The 19,652-nt window shown below is 42.5% G+C and overlaps 1 protein-coding gene across 1 annotated transcript in view; it reads right to left on the bottom strand.

Annotated features, from left to right (window-relative positions):
* KCNH5 (potassium voltage-gated channel subfamily H member 5) overlaps window positions 1-19,652 on the bottom strand; it is a 151,800-nt gene that overhangs the window by 114,616 nt on the left and 17,532 nt on the right. Inside the window, exons 3-4 of the mRNA XM_059474554.1 lie at window positions 17,619-17,725; window positions 13,158-13,286 (exon numbers count right to left, since the gene is read on the bottom strand). Of these exons, the coding sequence (XP_059330537.1) occupies window positions 13,158-13,286; window positions 17,619-17,725 (236 nt within the window). The remainder of the gene's footprint in view (window positions 1-13,157; window positions 13,287-17,618; window positions 17,726-19,652) is intronic.

Here is a 19,652-nt window from a genome sequence, read left to right as displayed (position 1 = left end):
AGAAAGGAAACATAGCATTTCTACATTAGAATCATCACAGAATCACAGAATGGTTTGGGTTGGAAGAGACCTTAAAGATCCTCTCATTCCAATCTCCTGCCATCGATAGGGACACCTTCCACCAGATCAGGGTGCTCCAAGCCCATCCAACCTGGCCCTGAACACTCCCAGGGATGGGGCACCCAGAGCTGCTCTGGGCAACCTGTGCCAGTGCTAGGCTTATTTTTAAATGCTTTATATTTTAAATGCCTTTAAATTCCAAGTCAGAGACTTGGAATGTTAAGGGAAGCCCTGAGGGAGACAAAATAGCAAGCGGAGAACAGAAAAGACAGTAAAACTTCAAGAAAAAAATAAAGTACAAACTTGGCTTTGCCATTTACCACATACATATCACATACACACAAATGTAAATCCATTGTTCATCATTTCACAATCAGAACAGCTTAAAATATCATGACACGCCACCAGCACTGCACAAACATTTGTGTCTGGCTATTTATACATGACCTCAAAAATGCACATAAAAAATTCACTGGGAAAAGGTAAAAAATAGAAGCATTTTATTAACTTTTCAAATGTAAACTTTAAATGTGAGCTTTGGATATGTCTTGTTCTTCTGGAGCTTACAGGGATATTCAATTAGGAATATGCACTTTCTCTATTTAACAAGGTCAAGGCAGAATACAGTGATCTGTGAACTATTAATTTCTATTAAAAATCCTTGCACTTTTCTTTCTCCTATTTGTCTCTAAAACTGCAGAAGCTTTAAGACACAAGTCAGAACTGTTCTTTATTTTTCTAAACCAGCAATTTCAAAGACCAAGTGAGCCTGGTAACAGCGTTGTGACAGCTCTGCCCCAGCATTTCTAGTAATTGCTGGAGGCCACATTGCGTGCAGGTGATTTATTTTGGGTCACTGCAAACACACAGAAGAACCAGGGAAAAAGAGCAGCTCTTCTCCAGGACGGTGTTCACTCACTTCCAGTCCTGGGCAGGTACTCACACATTCAGGTATTCAGTCATGGTCCTCTTCCCCTGGAAAAATATTTCCCTGTGGTCCATAAGACAAATATGGGCCAGTCCCCAACCTTTATCTTGTCATCCTGCCTCACAGCTGATACAAGAGTGATGGAAAAGTGCTCAACAAACACAAAACCACTACAGACAAACTGCTGGGTGCAGCCCAAATCACTCTCATTTGTCACATCCCAGTGTTGTCACTACTCCAGCTCCTGACAGGGACGTGGGGATGTCCAGCAGGCAGAAGTGAAAAGTCCTGTACTTAAGGAGGTACAACCCCATGGACAACACATGCTGGGAAGTGGTTTGGCAGAAAATGATGTGGGGATTCCCAGAGGACTGAGCTGAATGTGTCCATGATGGAAATCCTTGACTGAGTGAGACACAGAACTGCCAGCAGGTCCAGGAGGGAGATCCCTCCCATCTCCTCCTCACTGGTGTGGTCAGTTACTGCAGTGAGAAGGATTTGGAGAAGAGTCAGAGGCTGGCAACGATAGGAGATGGCTTCATGTACCCTCTAGAAACCCTCTGTCATGGTGTTTTGCAGGCTGAGAGATCCCTCTCAAAAATATAGGATTTAAAATGTCTCTCTTATAAAAGCAGAACTGGTGAGAAATCCCTTGTCACTGTTCTAGGTAAGGAAAGCATCTGTCCTGCATTAACCACAAATGCAGAATTCCTGGGGAAGTTAGGGATGATGGAGCAATAAGCTGCACACCAGAAAACACCAACCCTTTAGCTGTAAAAATAAAAAGAAAGGAAAAACTATCATTTTTTTCAATCCTTCTTTACCACGACATGAAATCATCAATATCATGTGAAAGAAAGAAGCCACACATTTTAGCATTCAAAGTTACCACTCTGCTCATCTGCTGTGACCTCTTCTTTTCACAGGACAAACCATTTCATTGTCTCCTTTTTCCACCAAGGCCAAAGCTTTGCTTTGTGCCAGAGCAGACCTTCTGCAAAACCCTTCCAGCCTCATTTAGAGAATTCACATTATCACATTTCTTTCAGCCCTGTGAAGCCCATGATTCTGGACACTGGAAGCACAGAATACACTAACATGACTTTTTTCTCCAACTCAGCACCGAGTCCAGCATCATTTTACCTGCTCCAATCTACCCATCTGCAATAGTGTGAAAAAAAAAGTACCAAGTTCTTTTGTTTCCTATTTACAACCCAAGAGAATTAAAAACACAGCAACAGCAAGATGCTGGGTCATGAGTGGGAAGGTGAAAATGCACACAGGCTGCCTTATGTCTGAAATAATCTGCACAGGCTACATTTCTCTCTTTCTTGACCTTGTTGTAGACTAGACAAGTTCAGAATTATATTTAAAACCAATGTGTATGTTTAAATAGACCAGGGAAAATTTGCATAGCTGCCTACTGCTGTCAATGTTTCTTCAAACGATTCTCTCCTTTCTTTTCCTCTTTAGACAGACACTTGAAAATAATGATAATTTTATCCCAAGTATTAGTGACCATCTGTCCTCACAGATATTTTCAGTCTGGAAGGAGAAAAGGAGATGCACAAATAGCAGGTGTAAAAGGGGCAAAACCAAAAATGTAACTATGAGAAAATGCAACACTTTTGATGCTGTCTGCAGCTCAGCTGGATTGCATCTTTCTTCCACAGCACTGCCTGAAAAAAAGCACCCTGAACTTGCACCACTGCACTCAGAAAAGCATCATCATCAGGTCACACACCAGATCAGGCCAGCAGCTGCTTCTCCTTACAAGCAGTTAAACTGGGTGTTCCACATAAAGATGTGAACCACCTCAAATGGAAAATTCTGGAATAGCTTATAAATAAAATGATTGTTTCCCCTGGTTCTCTTTAATTACTTTCTTATCCAAGGACAAAATAAGAAGCATTTATTCCCCTGCTTTAAAAAAAGCCCTCATGATCTGCATTCACTCTTAGGATACAAAACAAAAATCTCTTAAACAGGAACCTAGCAAAATATTTGCCTGTTTCTATCCATTATTCAAAGTAAAATTACTGCATTCTTAGTAAACTGGAGGTTTAACAGTTACAAGAACAGGACATAAAAAAGGCAAACATGCTGATAGACATGGGCTAAACTGTTCTCTGCCTTGGCCCAGCTGTAATGCTGCCCTCCAAAGTAGGAAAGTTCCTTCTTCCTCCGTTTATTTTAGACACAATTCCATATTTTACATCCACTATTCTCCATGCCTCTTGCCCTAAACCAGACTGCCAGTTTGACAGCCCTCTGACTGTGGGTCTAACTGAGACAAGGATGACTTTGTGATGTCCTTCACACAACAGCTGAGCCAGAGGTTTCTCTGAAGAGAAATAAAAACAGGAATACCAAATTCATTTTTAAAAAAGGTATTTTTTCTAAACCTTAGATGCTGTGACACTGGTTGAAGGTGTTGATGCTGTGACAGGATTCCTGGGGGAGTGCAGGAGCACGAGGTGGAGGAAGGGAGTAGTCAGGTGAAGCAAGTCAGAGCACCCAAACACCTCCTCAGAGGAAAAGCTTTCCAGAAGGATCTGAGGATCTCATTTAGCCACTCAGTGGTTTATGAATGTATAGATTTATACACCACTACAGAAACTTCCTGGTGCCTGAGGGGGAAATGGTATTTCAAGGTTATGAGTTGATCCTTTTGTCCCTCCACCACCAGAAAGTCCAAACTATCCCGCTCACTACAGCACATGCATTTCCATCAGCTCCTCCTCCAACAACAGCAGGATTATGCCCACACATCTCTCTCCCTGGGATCCCAAATCCATCATTCTGTTTTACATTGAACAGCTGGGATGGGCACATCTGTGCAGCATCTCTGGGATGGGCACAGCTCTGTGGCAGCTGCTCTGCACAAACCTCCCCTCCACTGCTGCACTCGCTGCCTTCTCTGTGTGCAAAATCCTTTCCAGAGACCTCTCATTTTCACATTTCTGCCAGCTGCACCCTTGCCCTGCCACAGGGACCTCTCTGTGCCCTTCTGGCCACCAGCCTGCTCCTCAACACCACAGCCTGCAGATGGTCCAGCACACAAACACCCCCAGCAGCTCCAACCCTGCTCCTCATCCCGGCTGCCTTCCCTGGGCAGGGAGAAACATCAGCCAACTCCAAGATGTTGATGCAGTGTATGGCAGAGCATAAAAAAAACCAAAAAAACAGAGTAAAAATCTGTCCAAACAAAGTGCAGCAAGGGAGGCTTCCCCACGCAGAATTGATGCTGGAATGGATGAGACAGAATCATTGAATCGTTTAGGTTGGAAAAGACGTCTGAGACTCTTTCCTGAAGGTTATGTGGAGACAAAACCTTGGAATCAGAAGGATTTCCAAGCTCACAAAGCTCACAAAACAGAAAATATTTTCAAATATAACTAAATGCAAGTGATAAAACTTTTAGAACTCTCACCATAATTTAATTAGGAGTTGAAAATTTGCAGTCTCTCTGACTGGGTTTGTGTACAGTTCCAAATGCAGATCTAACCACCCAGCTAGCAGCCACACTGAAAAAAATATTTAGTTCATAAACTACATTATGTTATTTTAAAGCTAAATTCATACATCAGAGTTTATGAAGAGTTTAAAATCTCAAGGTGAAATGTTAATGTTCTTTATGGTGCACTTGCTCTGAAAAACCTCGACATGACTAGCTGCCCCTAATAAAGCATTAATGCAGCTCTACTGGGTTGCAATTAACCTTTTTGTCAGGGTTTGTCTGGTCTTAAATAATGGTGACTTTTAAATCAGTATAACAGGGAACTATCCCCTACCTTAGATTACAGGGAATACACTTGGGTTAAGAATTATATTCAGTGTGAAAAAACAATTGCAGAGGGCAATTCCAGCAGTGCTGGTGTTGATTCCTGCTGCAGGAGCACAGGAAACAGATCCCAGCCATGGGCAGATTGTTCTGATGTCATTGAGAAGCACAAAACATGCAGAATGCTTAAATAATACATAATTTATGACTTACCCACAAGAGCAAAGAGCTGGCACTGCTCAGAGTTAGGAAGTGTGGGATTCAATTGGTAACACAGATCATCCTTTGGCATAAATAGTTAGCATGTATAAATCCTAACTCTTTCTAGGCTCTCCAGCAGTAAAATCATGACAATGGCTGGCTGTTTGCTCTTTACTGCAGGCAAAGTATGTCTGAAAGAGTTCACTGTCTCTGAAAAACTTGATAATCCCAGTATTGGGTTTTTAGAGACAGAGGGGAATAAACAAGATTCCTGAATAAACAGCTTAATAGTCAAACAATGTTCAATCATTCCCATGGTGCAGTAAAAATATTTCTGGACTTGGAGTCTATTAAAATGAAATTCAAAATATTGGGATAAGTTTCTGGAATTGAAACTCTGCGTGTTCCACTGTCTGAAAACACACTGCACTCCTGGGATAATTTTTACATCCAACTTCCTTTCTTGCTCAGTGTTGTCTTCCCAGTTACCATCCACCCACTGCAACTGCTGAGGAGCTCAGTATGGATGAAGAACTAATGGGTAATCTTGGGCATATCATTTTACCTCTCTGAGCTTCAGCTTCTCCTCATTAAAATGAAGATAATGCAAATTACCTAATTTGCAAGCCATTTTGAGATCTACTGATAAGGAGAGCTAAGATTTATATAACTCTAGACTACACTAGGCATACATTTTAAAATTACAAAATATTTTTTAATTTAATTCTCAAATAGCCTTAAATGTACATTGCCCAACTTCTTACACTTCACTTTTCTGCAAATAAGGCTAAACTTTATACACAAACACAGGGGAACTACTTCCCATAGTACAAAAACAGGTGCAATTTTGGGGAAGAAGAAGGGGAAAAAAATTCATTACTGTAAATATCAGTTAACTGGCTTGTACAAGTTGGTCAGATAGCAAAGTGCTCATCCTATCACATCATCTCATCCTGGTTCTGCATTTGAATCACCCCAGAGACACAGAGTGGCCAAAGCCTCTTGCACAGCAATCTTCACCAAACTGACCTTTGTCTGACACTCTCAACAAGATATTGAGACCACACACCTCAGTAAATTACAGGTTAAATGGGTGAAGAATTTATTGCTTGGCAAGTATCAAACAAGGAGCAGTAGGAAATAGTAAAAATTTATTATTGGGATCCTTCTGGACACCAGTGGCCAGGCATCCTATTCAGTGCTTATCTCCAGGGTATGAAAGTCCTCATAAAATGACTGATAGAAGTGTCAAATGACAGGAGGATTAGAGGAATATTAAACAGCACTGAGGACAGTCAGGATGCTGTGCTTGATGCCTGGGCATGTGCCATTAAAACATGTTTTAAATGGAAAACAGTCATCCAGAGAAAAGCAATGAAAATTTTAACTCCAGCACAGGAGGGGGAAATGTCCCAGGCAAAGAACAGGTCTGAAAAGGATCCAAAGGTCTTGGCAGATGAGCAATTCAGCATGTAATTGGCTTTGGCAAAAAGTCACCTGCTCCTTGGATACATAACAGTAAGAACTGGGCTTGGAGGCTGAGCAATGAGCAATAATGAGGAATTAGCTGGAAACCCACCTGGCCACAATAATTGCTGCAGAAACTCACTGGGAACCTGGGAGGATGAAATCCAGGCCACCACAGCTTCATCCCTACTGCTGCCAATGAGCTGGATTAAAGGGCAGCTAAAATATCCACATATCTGCCATCAGCAGACCTCCAAACTCAGTCTAGACAGAGGTTTAAGGAGCTGAACTCATTTCCTTTATCAAATGGAGGCACAGTGATGAGCTGATTATATGTGTAAGTGCCTTAGTGGGACTTTCTTAATACAGTGGGAAAGAAGACATAAGAAGATGCCACTTCAAGAAGCTGAAGCCAGGCTAATTTGACACTTCTTTAATGCCAAAAGCCTAATGGAGAAGCACAAAACATAGTGAGTAATGTAGTGGATGCTCAGCCTCTCCTAAATCAATACTGGATGCCTCCCTGGAGGGGATGATTTAGTTACACACAAGTTCATGGGTTCAGCAGAGGAGCAACTCAGTGAAGTGGAATGCCCCGTGTTACACAGATCAGACTTTTAAACCCCACTACATTTATAGTTATTATTTTAGATTTGGCTAATGATGAGTGTTCAGTTTTCTACACACAAAGTGTATCCATCTACAAAGAGCTTCTGCTTCAAAGATCAGCTTCCAGTTTAATTCAATCTCTCACAGGGCTAGATTTCATTTCAATGGGATTTCATTTTCATTGCACATTAAACTTACAGAAATTTGCAGACAGTTAATGTGCATTGATGGGTTGCTGATGGAGCACACAAAGGGCTCCAAAGGCTGTATCAGATTCAGTAAAAAAGATTTTCATTTCTGTGAAAGAAACTAAGCAGCCCTGGATATGGAAATGGAAATTCCCTTGTCTTCACCATGGTGGGTCTCCAGCAGTAGTAAAGCAAAAAAAGGATACAAAGGAGGAAGAGGAAATGGAAATAAGGCCTTGGAGCATCACTCCGGAAAGTGAGGAAGAAAATCTCTCTGTGACTATTTAGCCTGTGCAGTGTCTGCAGAAAGTGCCAGCAGCACACCACTGAAGACATAACAGGGATGAATAACAGGGGTATCTGTCCTGCAGGAACAGGAAAAAAGCAACCTTGGAAGGTCTTCCAGGTAACTGGCAAGCTGTGCCTATCTCAAATGGATGCTTTAAAATACTACCTAAAATAGCATTTTATAAGAATATTATCTTAACTATCTAAATACTGAAAGATATTCTCTCTCAGCATCATTGCACTGAGCTGTCTGCTCTTGGCACTGAAAACCCACCTGGTGTCCTGGCAAATGCCCATTCTTGTCACCCCTCCCAAACCAAAGCCCTTTCTCCCAGCCCAGGAGTCCCTGGATGCTGCACTCTAGACCCAGGGGAGAATGGAGAACTGGAGGTGATCTCCTTGCTGCCAGGAAGGGAGGCAAACTGCAGATCACAGCAGAAGGAAGCAGCATGAGAACAAGTGGGTCTCTATTGTGACCCTTGTTATTATAGCCACAGAAAAGAGCTATAAAAACATGTTAAGGATATCAAAATTGTAACCTATTAAATTAGTGTGATGGATTACTGTCAAGGTGATGTACTCAACAGGGTACACTGCGCTTCAGCTAAAGGTAGAAACCTTATTTTCATGCTCTAATCCCTCCACCCACTTCTTCTATTATCACCAGGATGGATACCCCCTCAAGGAAAAAAAAAGGTTCCCATGTGCAACTAGTTATATATGCTTAATAACTTGCACTTATTAAAGATATAAAAGGATCAGAATTATAGGCTTAGCAAGGATTAGCAAGCCATAAGTGCATATTTCTGCAACTACTACACTTTTTATAGCCCTGTCACACTCTGAGATAGACTTGTATCATTATATAGAGTTATATAACCATAAAGAGTTATATCACTGGAAGCATTACAGCATTGTCCCAGACAGACTTGATTATCAGAGTCTGGCTCTAGCAAGTGAAAAGGGAAAAGGAAAAAAAAAAAAAAGGCGACTTCAGGATCCTGCTGTGCCATTTCCTGATCCCATCTGTTAACAACACACTGTCCTGAGTTGTAGGGGGCTCATTACCACAACTTTGCATCCTGATTCTACATCCCCTCATTATTCACAAGAACTTCCCCATCACTGCAGAAGTGACAAGCCTGATGTTTCACTCCACAGAGACTCCAGATAACCACTGAGAATCCCAGCCAACAAAAAATTCTAAGTTTACACAGAGGCCAGTTTTTTTCTTCACTGATGATAACAAAGGGAATAAAACCATTGCTCAACTAGGTGAAACTCCCCTATTAACCAAAATTGCTGGTCTTTTTTTTTTTTTTCTATACTTAAACTTTTTGTTCCATAGACTCTACAGCACTCCTGGCTTCAAATGGTGTTAACATTTTAAGTGGCTCCATTCATCCTTCTAATAGTTAGGGCCCAGAAAAATGGCTTAATTTTTTTCCTGACAAATAAACAGAAGATTATTACCACTGTGTGTCTTTGGAGGAATTGAAAGTCTTCAGATGTTTTTAAAAGGCCATTGGGTAAAGACAGAATAAAAGCTCAGCAAGCTGATAAAAGCATCCAACTGTGACCTGACAATGGTACAAACATTAAAAAAAAAAAAAAAAAATCCTTTGGGTTTTATTCACCTAAAGAAAATACATAATAGGATCTTTCATATGCTTGTAATGGACTTCCAGCTCTGCTGTGCACAGAGAGCTGGGGATCTGGCCCTCTGCCACCACAGGTGGGACCTGCTGCTTGCTGCTGAATCCACATCAGACAAACACTCCCATTAGCAAAGAGGAGCAGGAGAAGGAAAGGAGAGATCAGACAAGCACAGCACAGCTCCTTAACCAGAAAATAAAGCACTGGCCCAGTGACCACCAAGGGCAGCCATCACCTCCTGCCTCAGCACGAATTCTCACACCTCTTCTTCTTCCACACTGCCCCCATCCACAGCTCAATAGCCACTGGCTCAGGAGCTGGGGCACTAAAAATCCAAACTCAAACCAATGGAGGGGTTCTCTCTACCCTCCAGACCCCCAAGCTGCTGGTGACACCTTCACCCAGGAGGGAACACATCAACCAGGAGACTGATCCTTCCTTCAGCCAGGAGGCTGATCCTTCCTTCCATCATCAATTTTGCTGCTTCTGCTGGAGTTGCTGGGGGGTTGCTGGAGTTTTGACTCTTTTGACTGGTTAGACACTTTTTGAAGTAATTTTCCATTTACAAGGAATGGCTTTACAGCAGGTTTTGGTCACTGTTACATTGTCGTACATCATAGGTCTCCCACGCATCACCCAGCAATAACAGATTGGAGCGCAAGTAACAAGAAAAGTCAGTCCAATCTTCAGTCAGCTGCCTGCACCCTCTCAGAAAACGAGGGTTTTGAACTCTGTCACTGTATTTTATGAGAGCAAGGTGGCTTTTAAATATCCCTTTTCTCAAGTCTTGCTTACAGTCCAGTAAGTTTCAACAGCTTTCTGGTCTGCAGCAAATTCACAGCCTCCTGGGTGAGCCTGGGAAAAATTTTCATTACTTTTACTCTCTCTGGTAAGCAAAGCCCCTTCCTCCTCCCTTCTCCCTCCTCCTCCTCCTCCTCCTCCTTTCAGCACTAACAGAGCAAGTGGTGAGCACACAAGTAAGCAGAGACACACCATCTGCCACAGTGTCCCAGACCTCTCTGACTCCCTCTGCTCGCACGGGGCTTGTCCCTGTGAAGCTGCATTTTTTGCACTCAATAAACACGTTTTTAAACCCACATCAGGAAAAAAAAAAATCCCACCTCACCCTGGCAATGTGCTTTGTAGTAAGACAACTGTTTCATTTGTGTGCCCTGTTTTCCAAACCCAACAAGCTGCCTGACACTTTTGGGCAGATCTGCATCCTCAGCATCACTCTCTGTCCCTCAAACCTGCTGTTCCCTGGCAAGGGCTCCACGAGATGCCAACCCCACCAGGTATTTCCACACAGACACTCTGCAGTGTAGATACAACCAATGGCATGATTTAAATGCCTCACATGGCATGATTTACTGAAGCTTCACAACAAAGCAACACACCGTTGAACAGTGCAGAACGTTTTGGTATGGAGAGATTATTGCATAATGGCATCAATATTTTATTCCTGCTGAATTTTTTATCTCGAATTTACTGCTCCCATAAGTAACACACAGTAACTCATCTGCACCATAGTTACTTATGTATTATGTATTGCATGGTCCTGGCAGAATTTCTTAAGAAATATCCTTCTTTAAAAAAAAAAAATAGCCTTTTCAATGGCAAATCCCAGCACTCAACAGCAGCATTTTATTGAAACCTTTCCCACAAGACTTTAAAAATTCTCTGCTAAATTTTAACGTGTATGTTTACCAATCTCATAATTCAACAAGGAAGTGGCCTGGCAGTTTCTAAGCACATTGTAATGTTATCTGCAGGGACAATGAATTATGTATCTCCCATAGCACCATGTCTGACACAAAACCACTATGATCCCAGTGCCGTGGGATCCCAGAGACCCACACAGCTGAGACACACAGGGTGATAAAACAGTGCTGCTTTCCCACCCTGTAGTAAAGTGCTGCAAATATTTGAATATGTTTTCCTTATATCAAGGATGCAAAAGACAAGCTTTAATTTATACAGAAGCAGAAGAAAAATCGGGTCAGTGATTTGTGATGATGAGGTTTGTTGGAGGAACAGATCAATGCTCTTCAATGCTCTAACCAAAGCAGATTCCTAAGGCTCCAATTCTGTGCTTTAAAGAAATGTGGGAAATGTGGCTGCACTGCCTCTGCAATGCTCTGGTTGAGTTTTGGGGGTTTTAGAGTATGACTGACAGAAGTGAGGGCTCTTTAGACATAGAGCCAAGCCTCTTTGGCTGCTGAGGGCAGTATTTTGTGATGTCCATTATTAATATCTGGTATTTTAATTAATGGTGCTCTCCAGTGCAGCACACAGGTCATGCATTTCACTGCTACTGCTCTTTCCCATAGGAACACATATTCCTGTTCTGGATGCCCCATGGGTTCTGCTCCTCCTCAGCCACGAGATGGGGAGGGGAAGAGCTCAGACCCTGGAGCACATCCCTGCCTCCCCAGGGAAGGCAGCAAAGTTTGAATCCCCCAGGCTGAGAACCCAAAGGAGGCAACATTCATGATTTCTGCACCTGAGAGCCACCTTCAGTATGTTCTCTCTGTCCTGCTGCAGTCCAACACTTCTCAGTGCAGCTCAGTCCTGTGGGAAATGGGGCAGAGCTGGGAAAAAGGGGGGATTTGGGAGCTGTTCCATGTGAGATTCATCTTGGTTCCCCCAGAAAGCATCAAATAGGGAACCTTACAAGAGGATTCTTGCAAAGACTGGCTTTTTCCTTTATTAGCTCCCATTATGTATTACATACACTGCAGCAAGGAGCCAGCCCCATGCCTTCAGATACCTATAAAGTCCTTTTAATTAACTGACATTTACCCTAAAAAACTCTGATTCTTTCCAGGCAGAAGAATTCCACATTATAGAGCATGAAGAGAAATAAAGAACATTTTCAGGTTGCTAGCTAAATTGTAGAGGCAATAAAGTTTATGATGGCTGGGAAGATATTCCTATATCAGTATCTTATAATTTCATGGATAATACTCTCTAGACAAAAAAAAACTGTCATATTCAGTGTTAGCTTGGAGGGGAACCTTTCATTTTAAGTCTGCCTTTATAAACTGACTTCTCAGTTATCCAAACACTTGCAATAAGTGCTATCTAGATATTAAGAAGCTGTATGCATTCAAATGACACCAAGTTTTTATCCTGAAGAAGATGGCTTAGAGCACAGCAGCTCCAAGTGAGATATCAAACCTTCTTCAAGCATGAAGGGAAAAACACAGTAAAGAATTAATCATCAGGAGGCAACTTCCAAGAGATGTGGATAATGTCCTTCTTTATGCAAGCATGCATTGTTTCACCCAAAGCAATACACATGTAAACCTGACACAAGATACGTGTTTTGTAACTGAAGCAGAGGATGATGCTGTCAGATCCTCTGCACCTTTCCCCACAAATTCCTCCTGCAAGGCTGCAGGCCTGGCCAGGAGCTGTTCAGTGACAAGAGCATTCCAACAAAATCCTGCCCTGCAGCTGATAAGTAACAAGCACAATGCCCACTGCCATGCAGTCATCACTCCTCAGCAGCAATAAATGACTCAAGCAGGATGTCTCACATTTCACCTCCAAGAGGGAGAATGGGAAGAAATATCAGCATGTCATCACAAGGAGCTGGAATTAATTTTTTCCTGAAAAGATGACACCTGTCCCATAACAGAAAGATCTCCCAAAACAGCACAGCATTCAAATGATTCAAAACTGTGTAATTTTTAGAAAGTGCCTGCTGTAGTGATGAAGAAGTGAATTACAAAGAAAAATGAAGGCTTGTGACTCTAGAAAAACATTGGTAGGGAATTTCCACTCATGGTAACTTATCCTATTTTTTTTTTTTTTACTAATTTAGGAGAGTGGCATTGAAACTCTGACAAGTCACAAAACATTTCCTCAGTTCAAGACACAGATCACAGACATGACACATCCCTGGGACAGGTCTGAGCTCAAGCATTTACTTCTATCCTTCACAAAATATAATAATGTATTTCATGTTTACCTTTTGTTGAATCATCTTCGATCGGTTGCTTGAATAAAGTGATATCCTTAAAAGTGCACAAGAACAAAACCACTTTTTCATGTTCATTTCTTATAGGTGCAATTTGCATGTAGAACCAAACTGGGGTTCCTGGAACAGAGAAAAAAGTGACATTGGAATGGGGTGTAGCACAAACTACCCCCAACCCACAACATTTACACATTATTAACACACACATGTAGTTTAGCTGTGTATCTCAATATTTCCACATCTTCCAGAGTTTTTAGTTTTACTTCCTCCAAGGAAAACATATTCCCATTTTTACAGCTTCAATAACCTAACTAGATGATAAACAGAGACAGAAGGCTATATAAAAATTTATTCTGAAATAAAACACATTGTTCTTCCCCTCTTGTTCTTGTTTTTTCCCAGCATGTTGCACAAACTGAGGTTTGAAATGTAGAAAGGTGAGAAAAAAACCAGGTGAATGGCATCTTTGATTCCCTCTCTACATAACATGGAGCTATCAAATCCAAAAATGATGGAATATACTGTGAATTGCTCCAAATTTTATATGACTACATTATTTAAGAGGATCTGAGTTGGACTCTCAATGTCCTACCAGGACAAATCAGATTTGATTTCTTTTTTTGTGTTTCAGGTCACACCTCCACCTCCTCACTGCCCTGCCCAGTGCAGCACTCTCCCAGCACAGTTATCTCTACTTAACTTCTGAAATGAAACCAAATGTTTTTCAAGTCCCACCACCCACCAAATAAACAGCCAAAAAGAGCCCTTGGTTTTGGAGTGGCCAGCTTGGCTTTTGGTAAATCCCCCGTATTTGCAGAGGGCTCCTGCAGGTGCTCAGGAGCTGAAGCTTCCAGGCTAACACACGCATGGCAGTGCCCTACATACATGCAGGTGTGCTCCACAAGGGGTGAAATCCTACAACACTGGAGCAATTTTCTTAGAAAACCCTGTTCCCCTGCAGGGCTGGGAATGTCAGATGTTCTCCATCCAGCAGAGCTCCGTGTCCCTCCCAAACGAGCACCTACGTGCGCTGCACCCTAAATGCCTTCACAGCCAGATAATTACCTCTGGGATTTGATGTGCTTTCAGCCAGTTGACAGAATGGCTTTTCTCCTGAGCTGCCTGAGAGCTGACACATTGACACAAGCCTCTTGCCCACTGTTATCCCCCATGGGCACTGCTGGCCCCCCCAAATCTCCTCTGATGCACCAGGTCTGGGAGCTGTGCCAGGAGCTGCAGCACAGGTCCCAGAGGGCAGAGAAAACCATTTGGGCTAGGATTACTGTGGGGAAGGTTAAAACCCACAAGGGTTTATTGAAATTCAACCCAGATTAAACCAGTAACTCACTGCCAGTAAACTGGAGAAGTGGGAGAGATGTGGGACTGCTTTTTTGTGACAATTCCAAAGCTATTATGCTGATTACTTGATTATCTTAATTCCCAGTTGCTAACCCAAGACAAAAGACTTTTCATAACTACTAAAACAGAGTGCTGCAGCTTTCTGGAGAAGTAATTTGCACTTATACCTGGGAATCCATTGGTACCCTTGGAGATGAAAGCAAGTAGGCAAAACACCCTGCACAAGGGTGCTGACAAAAATCAAAGACAGAGGCAAGGTGGCTACTGCTGTAGAAGCAGCAAAATGAGAAAAAGCAAAAAGCAGGTAAAGAAGTTTCCTGAGTATTACCATATAGATATGCATATAGAGAGGCATGCATATGCATACATATATATATATATATATATATATATATATATATATATGTAGGCAGTCCTAATGTGGTTGGTGAATAGTTGTGTGGGCAGAGGTAAGGACTATATAATAAGGGAATGCAGCAAAGCAGAAGAGGGTTGTAGCAAGCTTTCAAGTCTTGAAGCTGGAAGCTATAAGCTGGGTTAGAACACACCAAGGGAGTGTTGAAGGCAGCAGTCAAACAGATGCTGCCAGAGAACATCATCCTTTAAGGATCACCTCTAACACAGCAGAGAAGGATGGGAAAACAACCTGAAAACCTCAAAATCTCCCTCTGCCAGAAGCAAAAGGGAATGGGTAAAGGAAAAAAACAAACAAACAAAAAAAAAAACAAACAAGCAAAAAAAACACCAAAAAAATAACACATTGTGCCACATTATCAAAAATACACACCTGGACCTTCAGTTTAAAAATGTGGGTGGGAGGGTTCTCTGAAGGCACTGCAAGCCTCGTGTAGGTGATAAACACAAGCTTTTCCACACCTACACTCTGCAGAAGTACATTCATACCAAGAGATAACTAATCTTTATTTCCTTCTCTGCTCCAATTTCCAGCCTGGGGGATTAGCAGGCAGTTTCTTCCTAAGGACCATCTTCCACAAGGCTCAGAGAATGACAAATGGAAGGAAACCCTGAGCACAGCAGCTGCTGAGCTGGAGCCCAGAGTGAGCCTGTTAGCATCAGTGAGGGGTTGAGGTCCTGGGCTCTGGGTGATGGAGAAGAAAGCTGACAACAGATGTTATGGATGGGAAGTGACTCAAGCCCAGAGAGAAATACTGAGTAATTTTCCATAAAGTCCTTCTGTAATCCTGCATAATTTATGGAAAGTGTAGGCTCAGAGATCTGGGCAAAGGTGAAGATTTTATTAAGGCAACTGCAGCTCAATAAATCTCTGCAGCATCATCAAGCTCCAGCAGACAATCCACAACCCAAAGCAAAAAGCATCTGCCTTGTTACAGGAAAGTCACCAAAAGAAGACTTTTCTCTTCTTATACATAAATAAAATAGAAAGGCATATAATGCAGGTCCATTCTAGAGCAAGAGCTAAGAGCAGCATTTACTAAGAGAAGCCAGGGTTGGAGCGAGCACAGGGTCTCTGGGATCCACTTTGGAAATCCCATGGACACAGGGCATGGCAGTGCTGGGCACCACCACTGGCAAAGATACCCAACATGAGCCTGTCCCAGGAGATTCCCCTGACGTGAGGGGGCATCCAGGTGACCTGGAATGCACAGGAAACAGGAAGAGAAGCAGAAGATCTGTGGAACAGACACATCCATATGCTTAGGAACCAAAAAGAGGTCATTTGGAGGGCTCCCCTGGGCACCTGCAGGAACAGCTGGACTTCAGAGCTGCTCTGGCTTCTCCCTTTAATTAACATGTTGGCTAAAATGCCTTGATGCAGGCAGAACTGAGAACTCTACAAGCATTTCCTGCTTGTGCCCACACAGGAAGACTGAGTCTAAAAAGGGAAAACAGAGGTAAAGCATAAGAGGAGGTGTCCAGGACGTTCCCTTCAATGTCATGAAAGGTTTGGGTGAGTTTGCAGTGAAATGGGGCAGTCAGGCACAGGGAGCTCTTTCCTGAGGCACAGCATTCACTTCCCTCAGCCACAGCATGGAGGGAAAAGCTCTGGTAATCCCATGTCAGCATAAAAGGCAAAGCTCTGGCAATCCCATGTCAGCATCAAAGGCCACCCAGGGGAAGCATGGCCTCAGATTCTGGGCTCCAGGCAGGTGAACCATGGGAAAAGATCCCCAGCCCCACAGCCTCTGTACCCTGTACTGAAAGCCAGACTGAGGAGAACATCTCCATCAGGATTGGTCTTGGGCTGCTCTTGGCCACCAACCCTGTCACCTGGACTAACTCTGTGCAGACAGAAGAACCAGTTTTTTTGGAGCACCTTTAATCACAGTTTTGGCTTTCTATCTTGGAAGATGGCCTGTGCTAGGGAAGGAGGCTGCACAACCACCAGCTCAGCAGATCTGTCCACCATGCACGAGTCCAGCAGGAGGCCACACAACAGCATGGGCTGTGCTCAGAATGTGCTCTAAATCAACAAGCCAGTGCTGCCCAGGACAGAAAATGTGGCTGGAATGGCTCATGGTTAAGAAAAAATGAAGAAAATCTCCAGTTCTGGCAACTTCCTGCAAACCCAATGCCACCAAAAAGAAGGAACAGAGGCCCTGAATCTCATTGAGACACCAAGTCCCTGGTTTTCTAACTAATCCCTGGGCTATGTGCCAGCTTAATGCTCTCCCCAGAGCTGGCACATGTTGGTTTACACACACAGAGGCATCTCAACAGCACCAGGAGCAGCCACTCCACAACCAGGGCCTGGCTTCTCACTTGTGGAGACCTGGGGGAGTTTCCTGAGGGATGTGGGGGAGCCTCATTCAGCATTTCTTTTCACTTAGCCCAGTCAGTTTCCCTTCAAGGAAACAATCCTCAAAACTAAATATATTTTTGAAAGAAGGAGTCAGACTAGAGACAGCAGGGAACAACTACTATTCTTGGCAATCTGAATGCTTGGCCTAAAAAGAGAGATCTCTTCCTGAGCTGTGGCAACCAAAATGCCTATTTCTTTTCCAAATCTTGCCCCAAATTTACCCATATGTCAAAATAAAAATTTCTTTCAGTCTATTGCATGCTTTCAATATGCTTTACCACTCCCAGCACCACACACAAATATATACATACTGTTTTTCTTGTAGAGGAGAATTTCAAAGCAGTTTGACTCATAGTTGTCGAAAGTCTGTCTGACTTTTTCAATGGTCTTCTTGTCTGTCAGTTCACCATACATAAAACTGAAAAAAGAAAAACATTCTCTTTTTTTCTAGACAAGCAACAACATTGTTACAATCACCCTAAATAGCAAAAGCATTAAAGATGCTATGAACTGTCATTTACCAAGGTTTAATTATGATTTACACCCCATTTAAATATTTAGAGTGTCACAAGGACACCTATAGCAAGTAACCATGACCACCTCCTTACTGCAAATAAATCCAACATAATGCCTCATTAAGTGCTTTACTGAGTATATCTTTGAGGATATAAGGTTAGAAAAAGCTGACAGCTTATGAAACCATTATCACCACAGCTGCAGGCCATGGCAGTATTCCTGTCAAAACAGAAAAAATTGACCAAAACCTCTAAAATCTCCCAAATTTTGTTCAATCCTCCTGAAAATCCTTCCAGAGGAGGGATGTAAGCTACTACAGGTAAAGGCTGTTGGCTGAACCAATGGATGCAAGTCTAATCTTGTCAAGATGCATCTGGGACAATGAGATAATTTGAATTCTTTTACTAAATACCAATCCAAATGGAGGTAGGATTTAAACAGTGAGGAGCAATGACTGCAATGTGTAGCTATGTCCCCACTACGATCAGACAACCAAATCCATCCTCATTTTCCTTACTGTATACTGCATTTCTTTAATAGTTCAGTGGAAAATACTAGAAAGTTTTTGGAGACTCATCCCTCTCCAGGCTGAGAATGTAAAAATGTAATTTTAACTCTGCTATTTCTTGCCACTTAAGCATCTCATCTTTGCATTCTTTTCCAGGTCAGACCTCCAGCTGGTGTAAGCAAACCCAACCCCCTGGCCTTGCTTTTGACAGCCTTTGTAAGGAAACAGCCAGGCTTTTATTGTCATTCTCCCATGGATTAAAAATAAGTGAAGGCTGCCCTGTGCTAATTCCCAATTACAGGCCTGAAAGAAAATGGAACATCAGATAAAAGCTTCCAGACACTTGGATGAATATAATTTTAATTGATCAGACTTTATTTCCTCCCCCCACCCCTTCTCGTAGTTCACAAACAGTTTGAGCCTCAGCTGAAACAGAAACAGAAAACCCTGAGAATATGAAAGGGAAAAGCTATCAGTGCATCTGTGGTTTCAGTGCAGCTTCTCTTATTGATCAACAGACCTCCAAAGGTTCAATGAACATTTATTTTATGTCTAGTGCTCTGAAAGAAACAATAAAACAACACAGTGGTTAGAGGCTCAGCAAGCATTAAAGTACTCAATGAAGGCCAGACCATGAATCTTTTCCCTTCACAGCCAGCCCAGGGAAGCAATGGAGCTGCTCCCACAACAGGGTGGTGCCTGGTAGTAGCATTCACATTCTCCGAAAAAATCCCTTCACCCAGGGTTTTTCTCCTGGGAAGCTAAGAAGCCTCAGAGAAAAGGAAAACAATTCTTATCTCATTTGCTTCTCCCGTGTTTTGCTCATGTGGAATGTGTTTGGAGATTGTTTCCCCACAGGTGATTGTTTCATTGGGTTCTGCTGTGAGTTGTTTTGACTCTTTGGCCAATCAGGGCCAAGCTGTGTCGGGACTCTGCAAAGAGTCACGAGTTTTCATTATTATCTTTTTTAGCATTTTAATAAGTATCTTTCCTGTATCCTTTAGTATAGTAAAGTATTCTTTAATATAATACAGTATTATAAAGTAATAAATTGGCCTTCTGAGAACACAGAGTCAGATTCATCATTCCTGCCTTTGTCAAATACAGCAAATTCAACACCCGGTCTGGGTGATGGAGGCATCAGAGTGGCTGCAACATCTGAGAGTCACTACAGCTGCCTCTTCACTGCTAACACAGCACAGGCATTGATTAGATGGGGCATTGGGAAAAACATCACTGAAAGGGTGCTCAGCCACTGGAGCAGGCTGCCCAGGAACGCTGTGGGATCACCAACCCTGGAAGTGCTCAGAACACACGAGGA

The sequence above is a fragment of the Ammospiza nelsoni genome, chromosome 6, assembly GCF_027579445.1.
Source record: "Ammospiza nelsoni isolate bAmmNel1 chromosome 6, bAmmNel1.pri, whole genome shotgun sequence".
Classification (NCBI taxonomy): domain Eukaryota; kingdom Metazoa; phylum Chordata; class Aves; order Passeriformes; family Passerellidae; genus Ammospiza; species Ammospiza nelsoni.
This window is presented reverse-complemented; position numbering and strand designations above follow the sequence as displayed.